Source organism: Phaseolus vulgaris, chromosome 2 (genome assembly GCF_051622355.1).
Source record: "Phaseolus vulgaris cultivar YP4 chromosome 2, ASM5162235v1, whole genome shotgun sequence".
NCBI classification, from domain to species: Eukaryota; Viridiplantae; Streptophyta; class Magnoliopsida; order Fabales; family Fabaceae; genus Phaseolus; species Phaseolus vulgaris.
This window is the reverse complement of record NC_143499.1, coordinates 44,970,982-44,994,971: the sequence shown is the minus strand read 5'-3', so window position 1 is coordinate 44,994,971 and position 23,990 is coordinate 44,970,982. Positions and strand designations below refer to the sequence as shown.

General features: G+C 35.3%; 4 protein-coding genes across 4 annotated transcripts; 2 read left to right on the top strand and 2 right to left on the bottom strand.

Annotated features, from left to right (window-relative positions):
• The first annotated feature begins 604 nt into the window (after positions 1-604).
• On the top strand, positions 605-4,563 carry LOC137812504 (aspartic proteinase Asp1). Its single transcript, XM_068614507.2, has 8 exons — positions 605-1,355; positions 1,549-1,666; positions 1,838-2,061; positions 2,703-2,927; positions 3,032-3,170; positions 3,712-3,912; positions 4,019-4,091; positions 4,201-4,563. Exons 1-8 carry the CDS (start codon positions 1,150-1,152, stop codon positions 4,308-4,310), a joined length of 1,296 nt encoding a protein of 431 aa, XP_068470608.1. The 5' UTR covers positions 605-1,149; the 3' UTR covers positions 4,311-4,563.
• Positions 4,564-4,569: 6 nt separating this feature from the next.
• LOC137812505 (protein ATAF2) lies at positions 4,570-6,202 on the bottom strand. The gene is made up of 3 exons (XM_068614508.2): positions 5,858-6,202; positions 5,495-5,772; positions 4,570-5,381 (listed from the first exon to the last, which is right to left on the bottom strand). Exons 1-3 carry the CDS (start codon positions 6,015-6,017, stop codon positions 4,935-4,937), a joined length of 885 nt encoding a protein of 294 aa, XP_068470609.1. The 5' UTR covers positions 6,018-6,202; the 3' UTR covers positions 4,570-4,934.
• A 2,948-nt stretch (positions 6,203-9,150) lies between these two features.
• Positions 9,151-10,028, top strand: LOC137809804 (uncharacterized). The gene has a single exon (XM_068610878.2). It carries the CDS (start codon positions 9,267-9,269, stop codon positions 10,023-10,025), a length of 759 nt encoding a protein of 252 aa, XP_068466979.1. The 5' UTR covers positions 9,151-9,266; the 3' UTR covers positions 10,026-10,028.
• A 2,551-nt stretch (positions 10,029-12,579) lies between these two features.
• On the bottom strand, positions 12,580-22,957 carry LOC137812503 (auxilin-related protein 2). The gene is made up of 8 exons (XM_068614505.2): positions 22,059-22,957; positions 16,754-18,383; positions 16,315-16,438; positions 16,115-16,212; positions 15,891-15,956; positions 15,606-15,695; positions 14,837-15,013; positions 12,580-13,296 (listed from the first exon to the last, which is right to left on the bottom strand). Exons 1-8 carry the CDS (start codon positions 22,577-22,579, stop codon positions 13,258-13,260), a joined length of 2,745 nt encoding a protein of 914 aa, XP_068470606.2. The 5' UTR covers positions 22,580-22,957; the 3' UTR covers positions 12,580-13,257.
• Between the last annotated feature and the right edge of the window lie 1,033 nt (positions 22,958-23,990).

Sequence of the window (23,990 nt, the reverse complement as noted above, 5' to 3'; positions counted from 1 at the left end):
AATTAAAACCTGATAATTAATAAAAGTTTAAAAACTATTTCTCAATAATAAAAATTAATTTAGATATCAATAATTTTTTTTAAATATCTAATTTAGTCAATATAATAATTAAATATTTATTATTTTTAAAATTGATGTTTATTTAATTATTTTAATATAAATATAATTAGTTAAAAATAATATAATATAATTAAATAAACATTATATTTGTATTAATTATGTTGATTATCTATTTTAAAGTATAATAAAATCAACTTTATTTAATAAAACACTAAAATAAGTATTATAAAAAAAGAAGAAAATAAATATAAAGAGTTAACATTTAAAATAACTATATTCGAGTGATGTTTAAAAATTTAGGAGTGAAAAAAACGTGTTCACAATACACTGTTTATAAGATTATTGTACGTACTTTAAGCAATAAAAACTAAAATACTTGGGCATAAGCTAAATTGTTTAAATTTATAAGGATTAAAAATATTATAAATAGTATATTATAACTAAAAGATATTATTTTTAAAATGTAAAAACTAAAAGTTTATGTTTGCTTAATTATAAAAGTTAAAGAAGTTATTAAAAAAAATAGAAATGTTCTCAACCACTTAAAATAAAATATATAAAGTTTTTGGCTGCAGTGTTGGAAGGAGACAAGAAGAAGTTTCCCAGAAGTTAGCAAAGAGTCTCAAACACTCGGAACAGTGTTTCCAGTTCCAGTTCCAGTTCCAATTTTTTCTTTCATTTACTAAAAAATGGTTGTGATATTTTTTGTAGACTATGTTCAGTGTTGATGCTTTATGAGGAAGAAAGGAACTAGAAGCTACAGCATGAGAAGCAATCCCACTACCAATTCCAATGCCAAGGTTGTTCAGTTCTTTCCTCCTTCCTAAACCCAAACCCAAACTCAAACCCAATCCAAGGTTGTCACTTATATTCCCATAAACTAATACCAACAATTGAAGTTAAAGCAATACCCATGAATCCCATCCTTCATGGGTAAGGACAAAACCAACTCTTTCAACAAGAATCGAGATTTGTGATTTAAACTTAACCCCACCACCACTCTTGAGTTTCTTTCATCCATACATTTAAAAATAATAAACAAAATAATAAAAGAAAGAAGTTATTGGTTGGATCTAGAGAGAGAAGAGGATGAAGATGGGGAAAGTGGAGATGGTGCTTGCAATGATGGTGTTGTTCAACATGTCTTCTTGTTCGGCTTGGTTTGGTAACAAACACAAAAGTGGAAGGAGCTCAATTCTCCCAAGTCAACCCACGTCATCATCATGTCCAAGGCTATTGAATCCTGCTGGCTCTTCTGTTGTGATCCCTCTTCATGGCAACGTTTATCCTGTTGGGTAGGTACATAAGATGTTGTTTTCTGGTTCAGAACTTTTTCATGAGTATAGCAAAACAACTTTAGTTTTTTGTTCCTGGCGAAAGTAGTCTTCTGTAGACATCTATAGCTTCCTTTCTAATTGAAGTGAAACATTATAGGATATTGATATTCTGATATAAGTCATTTTTTATCGTTGATTTCAATGTTTGTAGGTTCTATAATGTTACTCTCAATATCGGTCAGCCACCAAGGCCTTATTTTCTTGATGTGGACACAGGTAGTGACCTCACATGGCTCCAGTGTGATGCCCCTTGTACCCATTGCTCTGAGGTATTATCATCATTTCACTACCTATATGAAAAGAAAATCCCCCATTAACTAATTCCTTTTTGAATGCGACTTCAAAATGTTTTGAGATTGAAAAGCTCATTCTTGCTTATAGTATTACACTGCGCATGTAATCTTGATTGGTTGAATTGAATTTGTTGCTTGTTTTTCCAGACACCCCATCCACTGTACAGGCCTAGCAATGACTTTGTTCCTTGCAAGGATCCCCTTTGTGCATCCTTGCAGCCCTCTGATGACTACAACTGTGAGCACCCTGATCAATGTGACTATGAAATTAATTATGCAGATCAGTACTCAACCTTCGGTGTGCTTCTAAATGATGTCTACCTTCTTAACTTTACCAATAGAGTCCAACTTAAAGTTCGGATGGCACTCGGGTTAGTTTATTATGCAACCTTTGTTTCACCACCTCTCAACCATTTTTCCTTTGTCTATGATTGTTCTCTTAATATATATTGGCGTTTCTGCATGCTTGCTTTTAGAAAAGGCCTTCAGATAAAATATGAAATATTCAGCAAAATGTTTGTATTGTACCAATCACATACGCACATACAATTTTTTCCTAAATCATGTCAAATAAAAGGATTTGATGCAGATGCTGGGAATTGTAGCCTATGTTAATGGATGTTCCGTTTCCTAAAATGCAGAACCAAACATGCACGTTGTGCCATGTAAAACGCTATTTACTAACAATTGAGTGATTAAAAATAATTAACAACAGAGAAGTTATGTTTTTCATAGTACACATTTTTCTTTCAGGGATGACTAAAACTTTTTTCTTTTCATTTTCCAACAAATTTCTTATGGAGTTCAGCAATCCTGAGAATTTGAATATATTCTCTCCGGATAATTCGTTTAAGTATTGCCATTGCCAGAAAGGTTCTAGAAAATCACTCCATTGTTGGGTGTTCAGAATATTGTTGATCATGCCATCTTTACATTAGAATGTGTCAAGTATTTTTGTTGAGACATTCTTAGTAGTAAGCTAATGCACCTCTTTTTCTATTCATTTCTACAGATGTGGATATGATCAAGTCTTCTCTCCTTCTTCTTACCATCCCTTAGATGGAATACTTGGCCTTGGAAGGGGAAAGACCAGCTTGGTATCCCAGCTGAATAATCAGGGCTTGGTGCGAAATGTGATTGGGCACTGTTTAAGTTCACAAGGAGGAGGGTATATCTTCTTTGGAAATGCATATGATTCTGCTCGAGTGACATGGACTCCAATGTCATCTGTAGATCCGTGAGTACATCTAAGAAGTCACATCCTCATTTTACCTTTTCCACTTGTTCTCATGATTCATAACTCTAGGTTCTCATTTAAATCTTCTGTGTGTTTTGTGTCAGCAAACATTACTCTGCAGGGCCAGCTGAACTTGTTTTTGGAGGGAGGAAAACTGGGGTTGGAAGTCTAACTGCTGTTTTTGATACTGGGAGTTCTTATAGTTACTTCAACTCTCGTGCTTACCAAGCATTACTTTCTTGGGTCAGTTAAATGATTTTCACTACATTCCTCAATTTGAAGTGTTTCAATAGGCATGAGGCCTTTCTTCTATATGATCATGCAAGTTTTATTGGAAAATGGAAAAATAATAAACCTAATTCATTCTTATGTTCATCAAAATTCAGGTTTACATTACAGTAATTTTCCTTGGCATATATCTTTATATTCCAACCCTTAAATTTTTCGAGAGGTGTCTTGCCTAGTGTAAATATTGATGTATCAATGCATCTGCCAAACGGACCAAATCAAGCACAAAAGTCTAGTTTGCAGTGTTGCTCCCTATTTGTCTCTGTCCTTATTTCTTTCAGGTTTCATCAAGAAGATTCAAATTATAAGAAAAACAAATAAATAAAGTGCTTTAAGTGAAGGTTTTGTTAACATAAGCCCTCAGGGCAATTTTAAGCAACAATTGGAAAGTTTTTTTCACAAAAGAAAAGAAAGCATTTATCATATTTTCTACTTTTGTGCCAGAAAATAATGGGAGGTTACTTAATATGGCCATTTGTTCAATTTCCAACTGTAGCTGAAGAAAGATTTAACTGGAAAGCCCCTGAAAGCAGCACCTGATGATCAGACTTTACCTCTCTGCTGGCACGGTAGAAGACCTTTCAAAAGCATACGTGAAGTTCGAAGATACTTCAAGCCTGTGGCACTCACTTTCAACAATGGTGGAAGAGTTAAAGCTCAATTTGAGATCGCTCCTGAAGCTTATCTTATTATATCAGTGAGTTCTACACTCGAACCTATCAATATCTATCTTGTATGTTTCTCAACTTCTTTGCTGCTATCACATGTAATGGATGTATTTGATGTGTCCTACGTTTTTCCAGAACCTGGGAAATGTTTGTCTGGGCATTCTAAACGGCTCTGAAATAGGTTTGGAGGAACTGAACCTAATTGGAGGTAGGGATTGTTATACTGTCACCATCTCTTTTGTTCTGGTTCCCCATTTGGATAATGGATATATATTATATAACTTGCATCGCAAATCTTCTCTTTATTGTTTATGCAGACATATCCATGCAAGACAAGGTGATGGTATTCGAAAATGAGAAGAACCTAATTGGTTGGGGACCGGCAGAATGCAGCCGTGTTCCAAAATCTAGAGATGTCAGTATTTGATCATTAAAAAAAACTAGTTCAGGCATGCATGGCACAGGGTTGGTGTTCCAAAATCTAGAGATGTTGGTTATATTGGAACATGTTACGGAGGTCCATCATGCTTAGGATATTTATTGTTCTGTTGTATTAGTATAACATTCTGATTCCCGAAGTAATTACTTATAAACATTCGTAAAATTTAAAAGGTAAAACACAATGAAAGTTGATGCAGTATCGACGACAATAACACAAGTTTAGTTTCAAAGTAGACAAAGTCTCGTTTCGAGAAGATGAGATGAAACCCTGCATTTCAATTTTCAATTGCTTCTGAAAAATTAAAAAAATATAATATAATATTATCACAAACATACAAAAAAATCCAACTGAAATAGCATTGGAGCTAGAATTTTCTACAGGGTCCTTACACCTTAACACAATTCCTAACATAACTAACGGATCTTCATTCTTCACCCAGTGGAGATCATTTTACTTTAGTGACCAATAGCAGTTAAATTCCACAGAGAACGGTCACCACTGCACGTGCAGTAGTTATGGCCGCACGATTTAATGGTTTTTTTTTTGGCTTTTAACGAATTTTAAAAATAAATGTGAAACCTTGTTTCATGCGGGTCCCACCCTAAAGAATTAAAATGTCTTGGGAAGGTACGAGAACATATCGAGCCACGGGGGCTGGTTGATTTGGTATTGGGTTTGAGGGGCAAAAGCGTCATTTGCCGACATCTCCATGAAATTAAAATCGAAGCCCGAAACCAGGTCCGGGCCCAACTCGAGGTCGTTCCACTTGGGCTCGCTCTGCACCTCCTTCTCGCAGGTGCCGTCCGGCGAAACCACGTGCTCCGAGCAGCTAGAGTCTGTATTTAACCTCGGCACCGAATCCGACGTGTTCATGTACAATTGGCTGTTCCTGAAATGATCGTGGCCGTACATCTTGATGTCAGGCTTCATCTCGGGCTGGAACAAAACCTCTTCGGGTAAATTCGCCGGTTTCTGATCCACCACAGCATCGCTATTATTGTACTTCTCAATCTTCCCTTTCTTGTTGTAAATTCGACACAGCACCCAATCATCAAGCTGCAATCCCAACAGACACAATCGTTACAAAAGTTCACCAAGTCGCATGTTATTATCACCATGAAGTGAAATTAAAAAAAAAAAAATTGAAGATTGCTGTTATTGGGACATACCCTCAAATTGTTGTTTTTCTTGGAGGCAGATCTATCGACGTTGGCCAAGCGATATTCGTGCATGATCCAATTGGTCTTCACTCCTTTCGGGGCTTTCCCCGCGTAGAACACAAGGGCTTTCTTAATTCCAAGGGCTTTCGGTTTTCCAATCGGTTTATCCGCTCCGGTGGCCTTCCAGTACCCGGTCCCGGCCGCCCGGTTCGGTCGTGAACCGTTTGGGTATTTTCGGTCTCGAGGGGAGAAAAAGTACCACTCTTTCTCACCGTAAAGAGCCATGTCTGCACACAGAAAACAACAAAGTAGATTTTAGGGTGTGTCCAAGTTCTTTGTTAGTTGAATAATGCTCAAGAAAAAGGTGGGTACCTGGAAGCTGCCATGGATCAAACTTGTACAAATCGATTTCTTTGATGATGGGAGCAGCAATGGAGTGAGCAGCACACTTGGTACACAAGTAGTGGTTCACGAGTTCATCGTCAGTGGGGTGGAATCTAAACCCGGGTGGTAATTCCAGTTGTCCTTGCATTCGCGGTTTTTCTCTGCTCTGGTTTGTGACTGTGTTCCTCGTATCCTTAGTATAGTTGTTGTGTGTGAGTTTAAACTTGAGAAAAGAAAGGTGAGGTTAAGCTTTATAGGAAGCGAGAAAGGGTTAATTTTCACGCGTGCCTGGAAGGAAGGCGGTACGTAGGGTAGACAAGTCCTTCAAACTTCGAACCTGGTCTGCTTTCCAACCTATAAAGCTCACCGCACTCCATACGTGGCACATTCTGAGTGGATGATGCGTTTCAGTGAGCCACCTTCGCCTCATTTTGTCACTGCTTTCGTCACCGCCCCACCCGGTTTCGGTCAAATCGTTGACTCTTTTGGTACCTCTTTGTCTCGTCGACATCCTGTGGGGCCAACTCTTCTCTCCCACGTGTATTATTTAATATCAAACACTTCTCACGCTACGATACTTGTGTATAACAATGGATAATTAGATAAATAGTATCTGTTAATTTTAATATTATATTAACAAGTAAATTTTATTTAATTATAAAAAATTGATTTGTAAGATAATATTTACATATTATAAATGTTATAAAAAAAATCTTCAAACCAGCTCAAACAAAATCAAAATACAACGGCCATGAGCCAATCTTTCTAATATCGGAATTTGCTGTTTGATATTTGATTGATTATTAAGAAAAATAGGAGAGTTCATGAGATGTTTTGAATCTAAAAGGGTTTATGATCATGCTCCAAACACTAATACTCCAATCATTTCTCCCAAAACTAGCTTTTAAATCTTTTCGTAAAATGTGAATCCAGGCTGCGCAGCAAATCTGGAACTTCATAATGTTAATTACCTGACAAAATTAATTGTCAGCCGTCAATAATTCTTCTGCACCACACAATAAAAGTCGTCTATTGATGACATAATCGAAATTGTTGTTTTTTGTAAATGTTTTATTTTTATTTCGGTCATTCTTAATTTGTATTATGTTGTGTTGTATTAATATAATATAGTACGAGGGTTTAGCACACTACTTTGGTAACAGGTTGAGTGATAATTAGACACTAAAGTGATTAGTATTTTAATATATCAACCACTTCAAATTTCTTTAAAAAAAGAGGTTTCATAACTATTATTAATAATAAAAAACATTTTCTGAAACACACTCCTACAAAGTAATAATAGTGTATGGTTAGTTGCAGTTGGATATTGGCACCACACTTCAGTAATGCTTTGACTATGATGTGCGCGCCACATTTGATGAAGAGTTGGTGACATCTTTTTCCGTGGCGCAGCACACAATTAAGACACCAATGTGCACACACAGAATTTTAGGTTGTGACTATTCTTCTAGAATGTTTTCAGTAAAAAAAAAAACACAACAAAAGTTATTGGGGATGTTGTAGCACTGGTTGATAAATGGAACGAGGTAAAAAAACATTGGGTAAATAGTTATATTGAGAGTTGCATGGAATATATTTTTGAATTTAGCAAGAAGAAAGGGATTGAGAAAGAGTAAAAAAAGAATGTGAAATTGATGTGGTTGGTGAGGGTAGTGGATAAGGACGTTGGTCTAAAGGGGAAGCTACCAGGATGTTACCTCGTAATAGATTCATGAAGACTAGTCAGTCCACAATTAATTGGTCTATGTTACCAATCATTTTCATCTTTTGGCCCTTCGGATTCAATTCAAACCTTTTTCTTCAACTTCTTGTCCTCTTCCTTTTTTTTTCAACTTTCCACCTTGGATCCATCCACAATCCATTCCTCCCTCCCACCTTTCACTTTTATCTCCTCTGCTTCCCATATTCAACAATAATATCTTATAATATTAAATTGAGTACAATATCACTCAAAACCAATTCTATTTTTTTAAATCGTAAGCCCAATTGATTTAAATACTTATTAAATAATAAAAATAAATATCTTTTTTACACAAAAAGTAATTTTTTATTTTTTATTTAAACTTTATACTTTTTGAAGGAATATGTTAAAATAATAAGAATATTTTGTAGAAGATAGTTGACGTCTATAAAAAAAATGTTGTAGTTTATTAAAAGCAATTGTGTGTAGAGTGAGTGTGAACACTACTGGATGTAGATATGAATTTACTGACTAACTGTTGACTTAAAATAAGGAATAACTAAAAAGATTGGTGGCTGTTTGTGAGTTTGAAATTTGGTTTGATGAGATTGAGGTGTAAACTTGAGCACCAAGTTTTGTTTCTGAAAACGTTTTGTTTCTGAAAACATAATGATCATATATGTTCGCCGCCGTCTCTTTAGTGGTCCAATAAAATATAGTATTTGTTTAAAAGTAAATAAAGGCATATTCCAATGAAGATGTGGTCCAAGACAAATTAACATTTTGTTTTCTAGTAACTTTCCCACCTTCTACGAACCTTCTTAATACTTTACATTTCTTTTAAATTTTAAAAACCTCATAAATTACATATATTACCAACATTTAAGAAAAATATATTTTCAAACGAGATTCTAAAATGAAAATTAATATTTCAGTATTTGGATTAATATTTTGGAATATACTATAATATGCTTATGAAAGAGGCCCAACTATACTGTCGCAGGTATGATTCCTGTAAATGCACTTTTATTCAACCAATAATTTAGTGTAGGTGATACCTCATTTTGTTTTCTTTCATTAAATCGTAAACATGAAAAATAGATTGAGAATGAATATCAAAACGTGGAAAAAGCATTTGGAGAAGAAGGATCACTTTATCTTGAGTGGGCTGCAAAAATGTCTGTAGGTTAGTCCAATTCAGCCCAACTTTTCATTGTCACAAATTTTCCACCTTTTTTTAAAAATTAAGAGAATTATTAAAATTACTTTAAAGAAATACTATTCAATTACAAATTCCTTTTTTCTATTTAACATTTAAGGATAAAGTTAGAATGTTGAACACTTTTACTAAAATCTTTTGATAATGAGTTACTATTCGACCACTTCCTTTTAATTCAATCTTATAAAATTAGTTTATAAAATTAGTTTATAAGGTTTTTATTTCTACTAATAAAGAATTTTCAATATATTATAAAAAAGTGAAAATGAAATAGAAATTTAAAAAATGTAAGATGCTAGTTTCCTAGACAAAATGAAGATAGTGAAGTTAACTGAAAAGGGGCAAGTGCAGCGCAACAAGTGTGTCCCATGCAAGTTGACACGTTAGTAGATTGAAGTCATTTTTAACAATTTCTGCTATCTCCATCGTCAATAAAGTCTCAACTCATCGAAAGAAGCTTAAGTGAAGGAAATGCCATGTCAGGTGTTTCATTAGCGGTGTGTGGTCCAGAGGAACAGGGAAGCATCAGCTTTATGGGTTCATTGCGTTTGATAGAGCTTCAGCTAGTCGCATTCGTCTTCGTTTTCTCAGCCACTGGTCTTGTCCCTCTTCTTGACCTAGCCTATTCGGCCCTCATATCCATCTACCTAATCTTACTCGCTCGTTTCGCATTTCCCTCACACGGATCTGGGCCGGGCCCTATCTTCCATGCAAGTGGGCTTTTCCGAGTGTACGTGGTTGTGGGCACCGTGGTGGGCCTGTTCCTGCCCCTGGCCTATGTGCTTGGTGGGTTTGGGAGAGGAGACAAGCACGCGGTGCAGGCCTCGAGCCCACACCTGTTCTTGCTCTCGTTTCAGATACTAACTGAGAACGTGATAAGTAGCTTTTCACTGTTCTCACCACCCGTTAGGGCCATGGTGCCCTTAATGTACAGTGCGAGGAGGATCTTTGTGGACATTGATTGGGTATCTGATGCGTGGCTGAACCAGAGTTTGGTCAGAAATGCAGACCTTAAACAGGAGAAGGCGTGGTTTTGGTTTGGGAGGGTTTTGTCTGTGGCTAATCTGCTTTATTTCTCCATCAATCTCTTTGGCTTCTTGATACCAAGCTTCTTACCAAGGGCTTTTATGAAATACTTCCAAGAAAGAGGAGAGGTTTATGCCAAGGTAATGGAAGATCAACAATATATCATCAACAATGTATCTCATCCACCGGATAATAAGAAGTCACATTAACTATGTTTCTCTCCAAACACATTTTACTATGCTTTCTGTTAACATCATCATACCTCTTCATTCAACTTGTTCATATCTAATTATAGTCTCATTTACTTTATGAGCATGAGTAACAAATAATTTCATAAAATACATTGAGTATTCGAAGACTATATACAAATTGATTGCGCAACACTAGCCGTACACAATACTGTGAATTTTGTTCATAAAATAACTTTTGAGAATTAACTAAAGTTGTAAGGTTTTTAATAGGGATATCAAAATTACAATTTAGCCTACCGTAAACTGAATATAATAAACTATTGAAATGAAATATTTCGAAGACTTATAAATAATTTTATAACTTAAATTTAAACAAATCGATATTAAAAAAATGATAATTGATATTGTATTATTTGAAAGGAATACATTCTGAGATGGAAATCCAGATAATGCTTGCTGCGTACGTCACTCAAGTATAGACACTACTGAAACCAAGAAATAATATGCTAAGATTGGTATAATATATATATATATATATATATATATATATATATATATATATATATATATATATATATATGTGTGTGTGTACGAACAATTCTTTCACATCCACATCCACATGGACATATATAAGGAAAATCACCTTTGTACTAAAAAGAGGAGATATAAAATATGAATTAATTAAGTGTTCTTGCTACCACCCAAATACTTCCAAATTGGAATTTAGTTAAAATTAACATTTTTTATGTGCATTAATCCTGTTAATATTCTATTTGAGGAGAAATTAAACAACTATAAATAATCAAATTACATAAGCATTGCATGGATGAGTATATATATCCTATTAACTTGTTATATATATTTGTGGATATCTTAATAACTGTTGTTCTCTGCAGACAGTGTTAGCATTACAATTTGAAAACTTAATCTTTCATAATCTTCATATATTTTATTAAATAACTACTAAATATTCCGCATGATCTTTTGACTAATCATATTCTTCTATATTTGTGTATGTATAAGATATATTCTGCAACATAAAAATCTCATTATTGGAGGAATTTATGATATCATATCTGTGGCCAATTTATGATATATAGAAGAAAAATGATTGAAAGGCCAACACTTTAGTCCCTTTTGAGCTGTGGCTAGCTATTTGGTGCTTATCTCATCACAACTTTATGAAGAGAAGAGTTAAATGAGACATATAAATTGATATTTTAAACACTTGTGATAAAAAAAATCATTTCACAAATAATTATATTTTTATTTTTTAAATTAAATTATTAATATATTATTTTATTATTAAAAATAATTTTTTCAAAGTGAATGTTTATTGGATAAAGAGTGTCAAAATATAATTTTTGAAGTGTTAATCTCCAACTTTTTTGTGACAGTTTATCACCATAGGAAAGTTTTGGTAATATTTTATAACTTAAAAGAATTCGTTGATGTTCTCATTAGGCACTAAAAACTTAACTTATATGCAATGTACAAACTAAAATTTATAATTTTGTTAAAACTTAATGCCAATTATAGAGACAGAATTGAATAGTTTAACCTTAAAAAAGAATGCTTATCATTTAGTAAAATCTACACCTTTTGAAGCAAAAACCATGAAGAAGGCCACGTTGATAAGTGTTGTAGTGACCACACATTTTACATGCTGTATGGCTGCATGGGGTATGCTGCTTTTGGAGATGGCGCACCTGGGAATCTGCTAGCTGGTGTGATTTCTATAACCCATATTGGCTCGTAGACACTGCAAATGCTGCCATAGTAATTCACCTCGTGGGAGTGGCCATTGGGATTTTGGCCCCTAACTGTGTACTTTCCTGTGGAGATGTATGTTTCACAGAAGATCCCAAAATGGAGTAACAGATGGATTGGCCTCAAAATATTACCTGTTGTTGGCTCAGTGGCAGGTGTCTTGCTTGACCTTGAGAAATATAAACCATTCCACACAAATTATTACTTCATCTGTCGCCTTCTTCTGGATGTAAGAAACTGAAGTGACATGCTAGCTATGGTTCTGGTTTGTATGCAACATTTTCTATTAGATCAATTGGATTACTCTAAGCCTCTCCTTGTTTAGAAAAATCAAAGTCAGGAGTTTCCTAGAATCACTTATATCTATGTGTCCAAACAAGGACTACCTACCTTCCTCAATATTATGCATGTTTTTCGAGGTTTAGCACTCCCCAAGCCATTTTCATTTTTTAACTGCAACAGGTAATATAACTTTTCCCGAGTCTACGTTTCGAAAATGAATGCAATTTTAATGCTTTTTTTCGCTTGCTATTTTTATTTACTCCTTTTGTATCCAGATATTCATTAAATACTTAACAAATTTAAGAATGTTTCAAAGAAAAGATTTGGTAAGAAAAAATAGTAATCAAACCACAATATCTTCTAAACGAAACCTGACTCGGCTTTATATTTGACTTCCTTTAACTAAGTTAAGATTTAACATCATTATAAAAACCCTGTAGAAGCCTTACTAACCCCTAATTTAATTATTTTAACTAAATGAATCAAACTTGAAGACATATTCATACAAACTAAGTCGAAATTTTCAAGAGGTGACATGCCTTATTTACACCACCCACAATATGTACATAGAAACAAAGTTGAATATACAGAAATTTCCAGAGAAAATGAAAAACGTACAGAAGTTTTTCATCAGTGGACTAAAGACTTTGCTGTCCCAGCAAACAAAAATGTTGAACAAGCTCAACCGAACACAGCTGATGACAAACAAATTTGAATGTATAAAATGCAGAAGCTTGTGCGAAGATCCATGTAATAATCGCAGCTTTTGGTGTCAATCCATGGTATATGTATTCAAGACATCGTACTATATATACCACAAGTATAAAAGGAGGGCTTCCTAGGACCCATTTCGGGGTGGATCCTCCCTTGAACCCGGAAAAAAGGATCACTCATGAGCCCTCATTAGGCAGGGATAATGAATAATGAAATTGATAGCACAAAAAAATATTTTACATCAACAAAACATGCTACATTAATTAACATTTGAAGAAACCAAAGGACCCCCTGGAAGAACATCAATTAGACCCAAGAAGACTTGAGACGCCAGATAAGGAAGCAGTATTTAAACATCAACGCATCATAACTTCAATCAAAACAAATATGCTATTAGGGAGGGAGGTAGATGAAATGGGGCCTTGGTCCTCTCTGAACAGAATCGTTGAACAGTTACCTTCAATTGGATGAATTCATCAAAAGACTAGAAAAGCTCCTCAGAATTGAATTTATTCCAGGCTTCCTGTAATAAACGATTAAACATTCAGGAAAAATGAAGGCTGTTATTCTGGACTTAGCAAAAATATAAACGAGTCTTCACACAAACCCCCGTACATGTCATATATTTATTAAAAAGAAAAGGAGGGGGGAATATTTACGAAGAAACAGCAAACTACTGACCACTAACTGCAGCTACCTAAAATTTTGGCGTAATGAATAAATTATGTATAACCACCAGACTAAAATACACACAACACAACACGTTTTCCTTTTAACTATAACACAACCCTGCTTGATAAATTCAACCAGCCACAGGATCATAACCAATATCATCTAGTTGTCCAGCCTCTTCAAAGCTATCTATGGCAACACTTTGTTCATTGGACCAGCAGGCGGTAGCTTGAAAATTATGCAAGGTGGTACTGAAGTATTTTGAGTGTGTTTGGTAAAACCAATAAGCCAACTACTAACTTATTTGACTAGCTTATAAGCTAGTTTGACCAACACAAAAGTGTTTGGTAAATACATCAAAGTAACTTATTTTAGGAACTTCTAGCTTATAAGCCATAAGCTACTTCAGCTAAATTCTTTCTAACTTTTAGCTTATTTAATTTTCTTTCATTATTATCCCTTATATTTTCATATATTTCCTTATTATCTTTATTTTATTTTACCTATTATTACCTATTTTAATTTTTCAATTACAGATATTTAGTTACACAGAAACATATGTAGTTATGTACTTTTAAGACATTTTACATTTACCAACTAGCTTATCAGGTAATTTTACCAAACACTTAAAAGTTAATAAGCTACCTAATGAACTCATAACTTATAAGCTAGGAACTTATAGCCTAGCAACTAGCTTATCAGTTAAAAACAGTAGTTTATAAGTTAAACATTAGCTTATCAGCTAGTTTTGCCAAACAGATGCTTTATAAATCATAACTGTAAGTTTTTGTTGGTTTAGTACACAAACATAATGGTGAGCAGTTTACACAGCTTTACCAAAATCTTAAATCCTCGATAAACAGTTATGATGTTAATGCAGATCATATAAAGCTAATAAAAATGTGATATTATACGTTGTGCACTAAAATACTAAATATAAAGCTCTCAGAGAGTTAGCTCTAGCTCATTTAATTAAAATTATATATATATATATGTATGTATATCACTTTGTCTGCTAGCAGGCATGTGTCACAACTCCAATACAAAAGAAAATGAAAGGAAGATGCAGGAAAGCTTGTAAGCGTTTCCAAGAAAATAATAACAGCTAAGCTAATAACCCAAGATCAACTGACTTCGTTGATCTTATTAACATACACTTTGGGTTAAACCCGTCCCCCAACTTAGTTAAAAATCCTGTCTTGGCTCATAGACAGAATTTTGACCAAAAATTGCTACACAGAATCACTTCTAAAAGCTTCGTAGAATAAGGGTAGTGTAATATACATTCAGAAACTCACTGATTACCACGGGCAACAGTAAACATATTATTTATAAAACGTTGATACAAAATGCATATACATGTTATGTTACACAAAATGACCAAAAAATACCTTGAGTAGATCAAACACCTTCTCTGCAACATATTTCTGCTGTAGATTGGCACCCTTCTGCTGAACTTTATCAGGATGGATACACAACGTTGCTTTCCTGTAGGCTTTTTTAACGGCGGCAGCTGTGATCAAATCAGTCAAAGAAACTGGCTGCCAACCACATTCAGGCCACAGTACCTGATCATCATTCATGAAGGAAGCAAGTTAATATAATTGATACAACCCTGTAACAAAAACAATAACACCAAAAATGTTAAGGGACTGCTTCAAAATTCAAATGCATGGACTGTTCAGTGTGTATAAATAATAATGGAAAACAAGTCCCTTTTACTCTGCTTTCCTCGGGAATCTGCTGGATTGTTTGCAATTGAACAATGAATATATCCTAACAATCTTTTCAAAACCAAACTTGCTTCCTAAGGACATGTCTTCTAGCAAATACCTGATCAGAAATTGCTCCTATGGATAATATCTATTGTATGTATGGTGGTTGAACCCAATGAATAGCAATTCAAACCCATACAATCAGTAGGGGTACAGTGTTAGAATTAGCACACCATCACATCTAGCCGTAGGGTCGTAGATTGATGATCTGAGAAAAAATATGCCAAAACACAAAATCCTACCATGCAATACACTAAAATTTGAACCAAAGAATTCAAAGAGAAGACATCATGAAGTAATTTAATGCATATTTCCAAGCACCACATGGGTATGGATAGAAAAAATCAGAGATATTATCCAAAGTGTGTGCACTAGATGTGCATACATATTGTAAGGTGGATAGCAAAGCTCGTAAATTCGCCTCTTTTCCCGCAGCCCAGCGCTTAATTTCAAAATCCAGTGTTTCACCAAGCCTCTGAAATCAGTGCACAGAAATTAGATAACAAAATTAAAGGATATTAGAAAAATGCAAACTTTTACTAGCAATTTTCACAAAACAGAGTTTTGGCCAGAACAAGGGTGAAGGAGAAAAAATAGAATCTAGCTTATGCAAGAATATGAAAGAAACCCACTCACATACAAAATCAAAAGAATAAAAAAGACAACTTACATTTCTCTCAGCTTGTTCTCTTTGAGTTTGCATGTCTCTCTGATTCTTCTCAGCCAATGCTTTTGCCTAGAATAAAATGGAAAAGGTATAAACAAAACAAGTTCAAACAATTTTGTACAGAAAGATACATTTGAGACATCCACAAATCTAATTTCAAGTTGGTTCAAAAAGAAAACAAAGTAATCAAATTAAGTAGACAACTACAGAAATGCAATAATACATACAGCACGCTCCTGAGTCCTCTGGTGGCGCTCCAACCTGGCTCGTCGCCTGTCTTCACTTTCCCCTTCAACATCTTGGAACTCTCCGGATGATGGAGCAGCTTCAAACCATAAAAGGAAATGGAAAAGAAAAGAAACAAATAAGCAATTGAGACTAACATGCTAACCACTACTGCAAAATTATATTGAGAATGCTGAACTACCTCCAAAAATTGAGGAAAGATCATCAACAATATTAGTGGATGATGATGCTTTTTTCATACTAGTAGATGTACTAGTAGATTTCCTTGTTGCATCTGACTGAAATTGGGATTCAAATACAGAGTCCTGAAAACATCCAGGTTCAGAAAATTAGCTATAAACTTTCAAATAAAATCAATCTAGTCTTAACATGCATGTCGGTCTTGCCTTTTTAATTTAGTTTAAAGAGCTTTAAATTTATAAAAGACTGCATAACAATCCACTTTTCATTCAAAAAATGATATTTGTTTAGAATTAAAAAGGAAAGAGTGAAAATAAGTACCCACTAACTAAAACTTGTTTTTTTACAGGGTAAATTTTGCAAGATGGGAATACACAAAATGCCAAGTTTTGGCCATTATATGCTAGTATAGAACTATAGATTAAAGAGAGGGTTCTCACTGAAGAGTTAGCCCTAGGAGGCCTTGGGGCACTGCTAGCTCGACCCATGCCAAAGAAGGATTCAAGATCATTTTCATTCTTTTGTTGGCTCATCCTTGCAGCAGCTGCAGCCCTTTCGCGCGCCTCAGCAGCAGCCCTTTCGCGCGCCTCAGCAGCAGCCCTTTCTACACTGGCACGTTCTGTTTTAACTCGTGCTTCGGCTTCAGCCCTTGCAGATGTAGCTCTTTCTTGTGCTTCCCTCTCCTTTGCCTCAGCAGCAGCCTTTTCGGCTTTTTCTTTCGCCCATGCAGCAGCCCTTTCTCGAGCTTCTGCTTGTGCCCTTTGCACTGCAGCCCTTTCAGCACGTCCTCGAGCTTCAGCATTAGCTTTATCTACAGCAGCCCTCTCAGCTCTTTGGCGAGCATCAGCAGCCGCTCTTTCTCGTGCTTCTCTAGTAGCTCGTTCTACTGCTTGTCTTGCCTTTTCCCTTTCCAGTCGTTGTTGTTCTCTTTCTTTCTCCTCTCTTTCTTTCATAACTCTTCTTTGCTCCTTTTCATCCCTCTCCTTTTGCTGCCGTTCCCGGTCTAACCTTTCCTGTTTTTCTCTCTCCTCAAGCACAGTTCTCTCATCTCTTTCCATTTGCACAGCTTCTTTGCTTCTAGCAGCCTTTGAATACTCTCTCTCCCTAACTTCCTTTGCATGCCTAAACTTAGCTTCAGCTCTATCCATTGCCTCCTTCATAGCTGCAGCAGCAGAGTTCATCTCTAATTCTTCATCAGGAAGACCATTTCCACCCTCATTATCATTACCACGACTTCTGCCCATGGCAAAATCATCAAGTTCATCAAACTGAGGTGAAGTGGGTACCCTTCCAGCAGCTGGAGCAGACTTAGGACCCTGAGAAAATCGTGTGGAACTAGGAAAAGAAGAAAAATCATTATCCTTCTTCCTAGCATTGGCAGACACTGAGGAAGTTGATCCTGACTTGGGAATATGCACTGGCCGTGGAGGAGGAGGTCTTGAAGGTGGTGGAGCAGTAGTTGGTTGTGTAAAAAGAGGAATCTCTGATACTGTCAGCCATATATCTTCACTTGGTTCCAATTTATCTTCATACTTCGGAGACATATCTTCCTGAATATTGGCTTGTCTAAAATCAACATTATTATATGGAGGGGAAGTAGACCTTTTGCCAACTGGTTTATCAGAATCAGAAGAATAGGTAGGCATATGAAATGGGGCCTGTGGAAATTCCCTGTCATTTTCAACAGGAGTCTTGCTTTTTGTGTCTCTCTCAGGACTCCTCCCAGATATCTTGTCAACTGGTTCTTTATCTCCAGTCCAACTTGGGGAACTGCTACCCTTCATGCTATTTCTCTCTGATGAGAAAGCAGGTACAGATTTTCCAAGACCATCAAATGGATCAATATCTTCATGCACAATGCCATTTGGAGTTGAAGAACTATCATTTTTTGTACTTCCAGAACTACTAAATTTATTAATTTCTTCCAATGGGTCCATAAAGTGGCCTGTGGATGAATCCCCTGGTGCTGAAGCTGATTCAAATACTTTGAAAGGATCCTCTGCCATGGTGGAGGTTGTTTTAGATGCGCTAGCAGTAGGTTCTGAGGAGAAAGTGGTATCAGGAGTGTGCCTGTTAATAATAATAATATATAGAAAACATTATGATACATCAACCATTGACCAAATAAACAATATCAAAGACTCAGACATCAAAGATAAGTATAGACAACTATGATGCTGTTCATTCCATTAACAAAAATAAGTTTAGATAAGTTTATGAAACGGATTCATTTAATTGGAGATTCACAGAAATTAGAAAACACAACGTTCATAGACCACATTTTGATTTTGATATAGACTTATTTCAGAAAAGGAACAAAGAACTTTTTAACAGACTCTCCTCAAAAGAGATTATAAACATATCTTTGATATTTGATGACATATTATTCTCCTTCATGTTACTTGGTTTATCCATGTTACTCACATTCATAACCACTACCACTTTTAAAAACACATTTATCATTGATAAAATAAAATACAAGACAGAAAGACATGACAAGATTTAGTTCCTAGCTGCATACACCTTGTGTCCTTTCATATTCAAAATTCCAATCATCGTGTATTTTCATAGCAGTGTTATCAATTGCAGGTTGCAGAAAAGGCCGAAAGTCAATAATTCGATACACCATACAGAAGATAAAACTGTGGCCAAATAGCAGAAATTGCAAAGCAATTATATATTTATGAAAAATTAAGCTGTGTGCAAATAAAAGTAAAATGCATAAATTAACATAATATATAACAGTTCAATTGAATGGAGACTCATGAAAGATGATAAAGATGCAGGAAGAACGTTGGAGTAACAACATGCATGGCATTGGCAGCCAGTGGACAAAGTTACAATTGCGGATCCAAGAAATTCAGAAATGCAATAGTTCTGCTATAGCCGTTATTTAACAACACTGATCCATCACATGGGGTATTTTATGCGTAAACTACAAACAGAAATTAAAACAAATACAAATTTATCTCCAACAAAAAAATGTGATGCATGAACCAGCATATAAAATAATAGTTTGTCTGTCAATGTAAAGTTTGGTCCCATGAATGGACCATCCCCTCTACTTTCCTTCTAAGGATCAACCACATTTTACTTCGCTTAATTTTATGCACATAAAAAGCGTATGTTCACAAAGTCAAATTATAATCTGTTTGTTTTCCCTCAGTCTGTCCAATTTCACAGGAACCAAGGAGTCAACATAAAATTGGTTCCCAAGAATGGATCCCTCTACTTTCCTTCCATGGTTCTACCACATCAAATCCATATAATTATAATAGTGGCTAAAAGCTTTTGTTAGTTGTAGTAGTAGTAGTAGTAGTATTAAATAGTAATAATTGTAGTGGAATTGGATTCCTCCTTCCACTATTCACAATCATGGTAGTTGAATCAAGATGCAAATCATGAATTAATGCACATTTTCTGAATTGCAAATCAAATTGTAAGATTCAAGATAACATTAATATTAATATATGTATACATAAAAGACATACAAAGGCATAAATTCACTATCAATAACTAAGACCGTTTATTTTAATTTCTTGAACCTCTATTACAAGGGCCCAATAGCTAAAGCTAACCCTCCAAACAGCAATGGTTAAACTAACTAACTGTCCAAATCCAAACAAGATTTGTCTGGTCATGGAACTAACAGAAAAAACCAAAGACAAAAAAAACACATTACAATTTCATTTAGAGTTAGGGTTGTAAATGCATCGTACTTCTCTGGCCCACTAGCAACAAGCACAACCATGTGGGTGGCAGAACAATCAACACAGGCTGTAGATTTGCAATATGGCATCACTTCGCAATTTTGGCCACAAGAAGGCTGGCTAGGTGCGAAGTGATGACCCTTGGAGTGGGCAGGATGCCGCAATGCAATGATTTGCATTAGTGCCACTATTGTGTTGTGTGCAATTAACTACTATGAGTGCAGCACGGTTTTGCCAGCTCTGGCAGCCATTTTTGCATTTTTGGTATTTTTACAAAAGCCACAACTGCCAGGCACGAGCCAAAAAGCCCTTGGGAAAACAAGGGTTTTTAACCTGTATTGCAAGAACCATACAATTCATCATCCCAGTACGATACAGGCACAAAAACGATTTGTATCACCAACCTCATGTCTGACATTGTATCGCAAAATCATACTATACTAACTACCTTGCTCACATTCTCTTACTTTCCATTCTGCCTAACCAGATGAAACGCTTAGCAACAACAAAATTTTAAGACTTTCAACTCCTAGCTCCTAGTAAACAAAGCATCCTCAGGACAAGAGTAACTTAATTTTCTTTCATCATGGTAGAGCTGCTACACATCAGCAACCAGATAAAAAGAAAAACTCCCTTTGTAGAAATACAAATGAACAACATATATCACCTGGAACCTCACAAGTTATTTCCAATGCAAGGATAACCTTTGATCTACAAACAAAATGCTAAACTTAAACTCCACAGGATGCATGACATTCTCAAACTCTCAAAGCATTTTAGTTTTAAGATTTGATGATTACTCAAACTCTCGAATTACAAAGTGCATCTGTAACTTAAGTTGACCCAATTTGGGAGTTCCATACTGCCAATACACAAATAATAAATACCCACTAATGAAATCACCTCGTTATTCATCTTTGAAAATCCCTTGAGTTTGTTCAGTCACAAAACTAAAGAAAAGTATAACAAAAGTTACTAACCTTTTACTTCAAACTGTGATATGCATGCTTAAACGTCAATCAGACAGATTACCAAATAGACTGATATCTCATGAACAACAAATAATAGACTGATATCTCATGAACAACAAATAATTTAATATTGTGTGTACGGAATCAATCAAATCTTTACTACCAAAAACAGTTTGCACCTAAATTAACAGATGAAATACTTAGAGGAAGACAGCAGAGAGCAAAAGGCAACCTCCCCCCCTAACCAAAACAGCATCACCACCTCCACCTTCTAGTCAGTTCTATAGAGAATAGATCTAAACAACTAAAATCAATTTTGAGAAGGGCCAAGTTCAAAATTCAAACAACAAACCATTGATGACTCTAGAGGATAAAGGGGGACTGATTCTTTATTTAATTCGAACAATATCCTGTGGATAGATAATACTTCCCAGCATGTTCACCATACAGTGGAGATAAACTTTATATTCAATGGGACTGAGAACAGAAGAAAGCTATGAAGATCTCCAAGGAGAAATTTAGTCACTACATAATCCTGTATAGACCCAGACAAATCAAATTTCAGGAAGATTATTGCCAATTATTTGTTTTTTCAATGCAAATTTAAACCCAGTTATTAAACCATTTAGTGCTATAGAATCATCCCATTCTTTAATGAAGATCGTCCCTAATTAATGTTTATAATAAGCTATATTATCTTCTAAACAAAATGTAAGAAAGACATACAAAATTCAAACCTATCTCTGATTACAGAGTTTCTAGATGAAACCTTAAAGCGCTATAGTTTACAACCCATACTAGCCTTTACGGAATTTTTCAGTTCAACAGAGTCATTTTCACATTTCTCACTGATGTTTCCAGATTAAAAACGGAACAACTTTCCCCATAGAACACTAAATTCCAGCTCTCTCTGACAACTGCGCATGATAAAGAACAAAAAAACGCACCCGCACACTACTTCCTTGCGCATTAAGTAAAAGGTCAAAACCATGAATACCACACTGGGCAATGCCAATTGCAAAAGAACCCTAGTTACCAACTCACAGACACACATATGCATATACCTTCCACTAGATGGTGCCCTACTGTGTCCGAATCCAGCAAGCAAATCATCGAAATCCGAAGCACCTTTAGCATCCTTCTCCGATCTCTTCCCACCAGAACTCTTCGGTTCCTTCCCAAACCCGCCAAAAATATCGTCGAACGCGGCTGCGGAGCCACCGCTCTCTGTGGTGGCGAAAACATCATCGAATCTAACCTTAGAGGTGGTCTTCATCCCCGGCACGCCGTCGAAAATGTCGTCGTCATAGACAGGCTTGTCGTAGACCGGCGGCGGCGAGCTGGTAGACCGGGCGGGAGGTCCGCCGTACATGGAGTCCAAATCGAAGGGGGAATCGGCGCGGCGAGTGTCGGATCCGGCTCCGGCGAGGAGATCGTCGAAGGTGGAGGCGGATCGCGATGATCCGAAATCGAAGTTGAGAGGGTCAGCGTTGGAAGATCCCTTGGAGGGAGGAGCCATTGGCGCGGATTTGCCCTGAGGTTTGAGGCCAAAATCGGAGGTGAAGAGACCATCGAAATCGTTCATGGTTGGAATTGGAGAAAGGAGAAGGAGGAGCGATCTGGTGTGTGATGGTGCAGCGGAATGATGCGTTGCAAGGAGCACAGAGGGAAATGAAGGGGAAGGTTTGGGTCACGCCTTTGATTCCACCCTCCCTTTGTCCAATTGGAGCATTTGCCAAGAGACGGATCCACCTTGTTTAAACTCCTTTTTCCTTTTCTTTTCTTTTCTTTTCTTTTTCTCTTCAATCAATCATGTTTAACTATTAAGCCATCATTTTCCACTCTTTCACCTCTTCCATCTTATTCTTTTTCTCCATTTTTCTTAACCTCCTTTTACTTTTTCTTCTCTTTTCTTCATTAACTTCTTCTACTTTTGCATCCTTACCCTATTCAACCCTCAATTGGTGAAGTAGGAACACATTTCAAATATAAATACTTCTTTTTCTTCTTCTAACTATATTTTTTTTATTCATTGACTTTCTTCAATTGTTCAAATATTTGGTTCATTATTGTTCATGAAATTTCTCCTCTAATTAATTTCTTTTCTATTTATAAAACCCAAAGAAAATAATAACACGTGTTCAATTGTAATATTTATTTATCGCATTTTTTTATAAAAGTTAGAGCTAAGAAAGGAAGTTTAAATTAAATTATTGATGAATTAGTGAGAAAGATAATGTCTCCTAGGGTTTAGTTTTTTAGATGTTTTTTTTTAAAAAAAAACACAAACTTTGTTAATAAAACACAAATATTATTAATACTGAATTCACTTTTGAAGGTATTAATGCTTGAAAGAAGACAAATTGTTTTTATGGTGATAAGTTTATGGAAGTGTGTATATATATTTATAAGTTTCTTAACCTTGGATAAAGGAGAAGTATTGAATATGGTAGACATGGCAAATGATTATTATTGGGTGCAATTTTTGGATGAAACCCATTAATTCATATAACTTCTATAACTATTATAACAAAGATATTTCATTTTGGTGTACAATTTTAACTAGCTATTTTTATCTTTAATTTCGAATCATATAAAATTGAATAAGTAAGTCAATCTTTTTTTCAGAATTTGTATTTTGAAATCCATAACTAACATTCTGGATTTTACTTTATATCATTTCAAAATCACTTATGAATTACCATTTTCAAAATGTAAAATACACACAAATGTTTTTCAAATGTTTTTGGATTGTTTATTCTAAAAGGTTTTTCTAGAACCCATTTTCGGAACAAGCTTCTCACACTCCTTTCTTATGTTTGGTGTTTCTTGTTCCTAGAAAAACAATTTTTTTCCTTGCAGAGTCCATTCTCATTACAACTTTATAATAACAATAAAAAAAATTGTATTTTATATTTGCAAGTGATTTTGACGAAGATAAAAGATAAAGTTAATTTTTTTGTCGTTTTAATGCATGAATTTGAGAGATAAAGGTG

Coding starts and splice junctions, on each gene's coding strand:
- LOC137812504 (XM_068614507.2), top strand. CDS start 1,150: ATGAAGATGGGGAAAGTGGAGATGGTGCTTGCAATGATGGTGTTGTTC. Junction 2,928..3,031: donor CCAATGTCATCTGTAGATCC/GTGAGTACATCT, acceptor GTTTTGTGTCAG/CAAACATTACTCTGCAGGGC. Junction 4,092..4,200: donor GGAACTGAACCTAATTGGAG/GTAGGGATTGTT, acceptor TTGTTTATGCAG/ACATATCCATGCAAGACAAG.
- LOC137812505 (XM_068614508.2), bottom strand. CDS start 6,017: ATGCAAGGACAACTGGAATTACCACCCGGGTTTAGATTCCACCCCACT. Junction 5,773..5,857: donor TGATCCATGGCAGCTTCCAG/GTACCCACCTTT, acceptor TTCTGTGTGCAG/ACATGGCTCTTTACGGTGAG. Junction 5,382..5,494: donor AGAAAAACAACAATTTGAGG/GTATGTCCCAAT, acceptor TTGGGATTGCAG/CTTGATGATTGGGTGCTGTG.
- LOC137809804 (XM_068610878.2), top strand. CDS start 9,267: ATGTCAGGTGTTTCATTAGCGGTGTGTGGTCCAGAGGAACAGGGAAGC.
- LOC137812503 (XM_068614505.2), bottom strand. CDS start 22,579: ATGAACGATTTCGATGGTCTCTTCACCTCCGATTTTGGCCTCAAACCT. Junction 18,384..22,058: donor AGGGCACCATCTAGTGGAAG/GTATATGCATAT, acceptor TATTATTAACAG/GCACACTCCTGATACCACTT. Junction 16,213..16,314: donor TCTTTCCTCAATTTTTGGAG/GTAGTTCAGCAT, acceptor TATGGTTTGAAG/CTGCTCCATCATCCGGAGAG.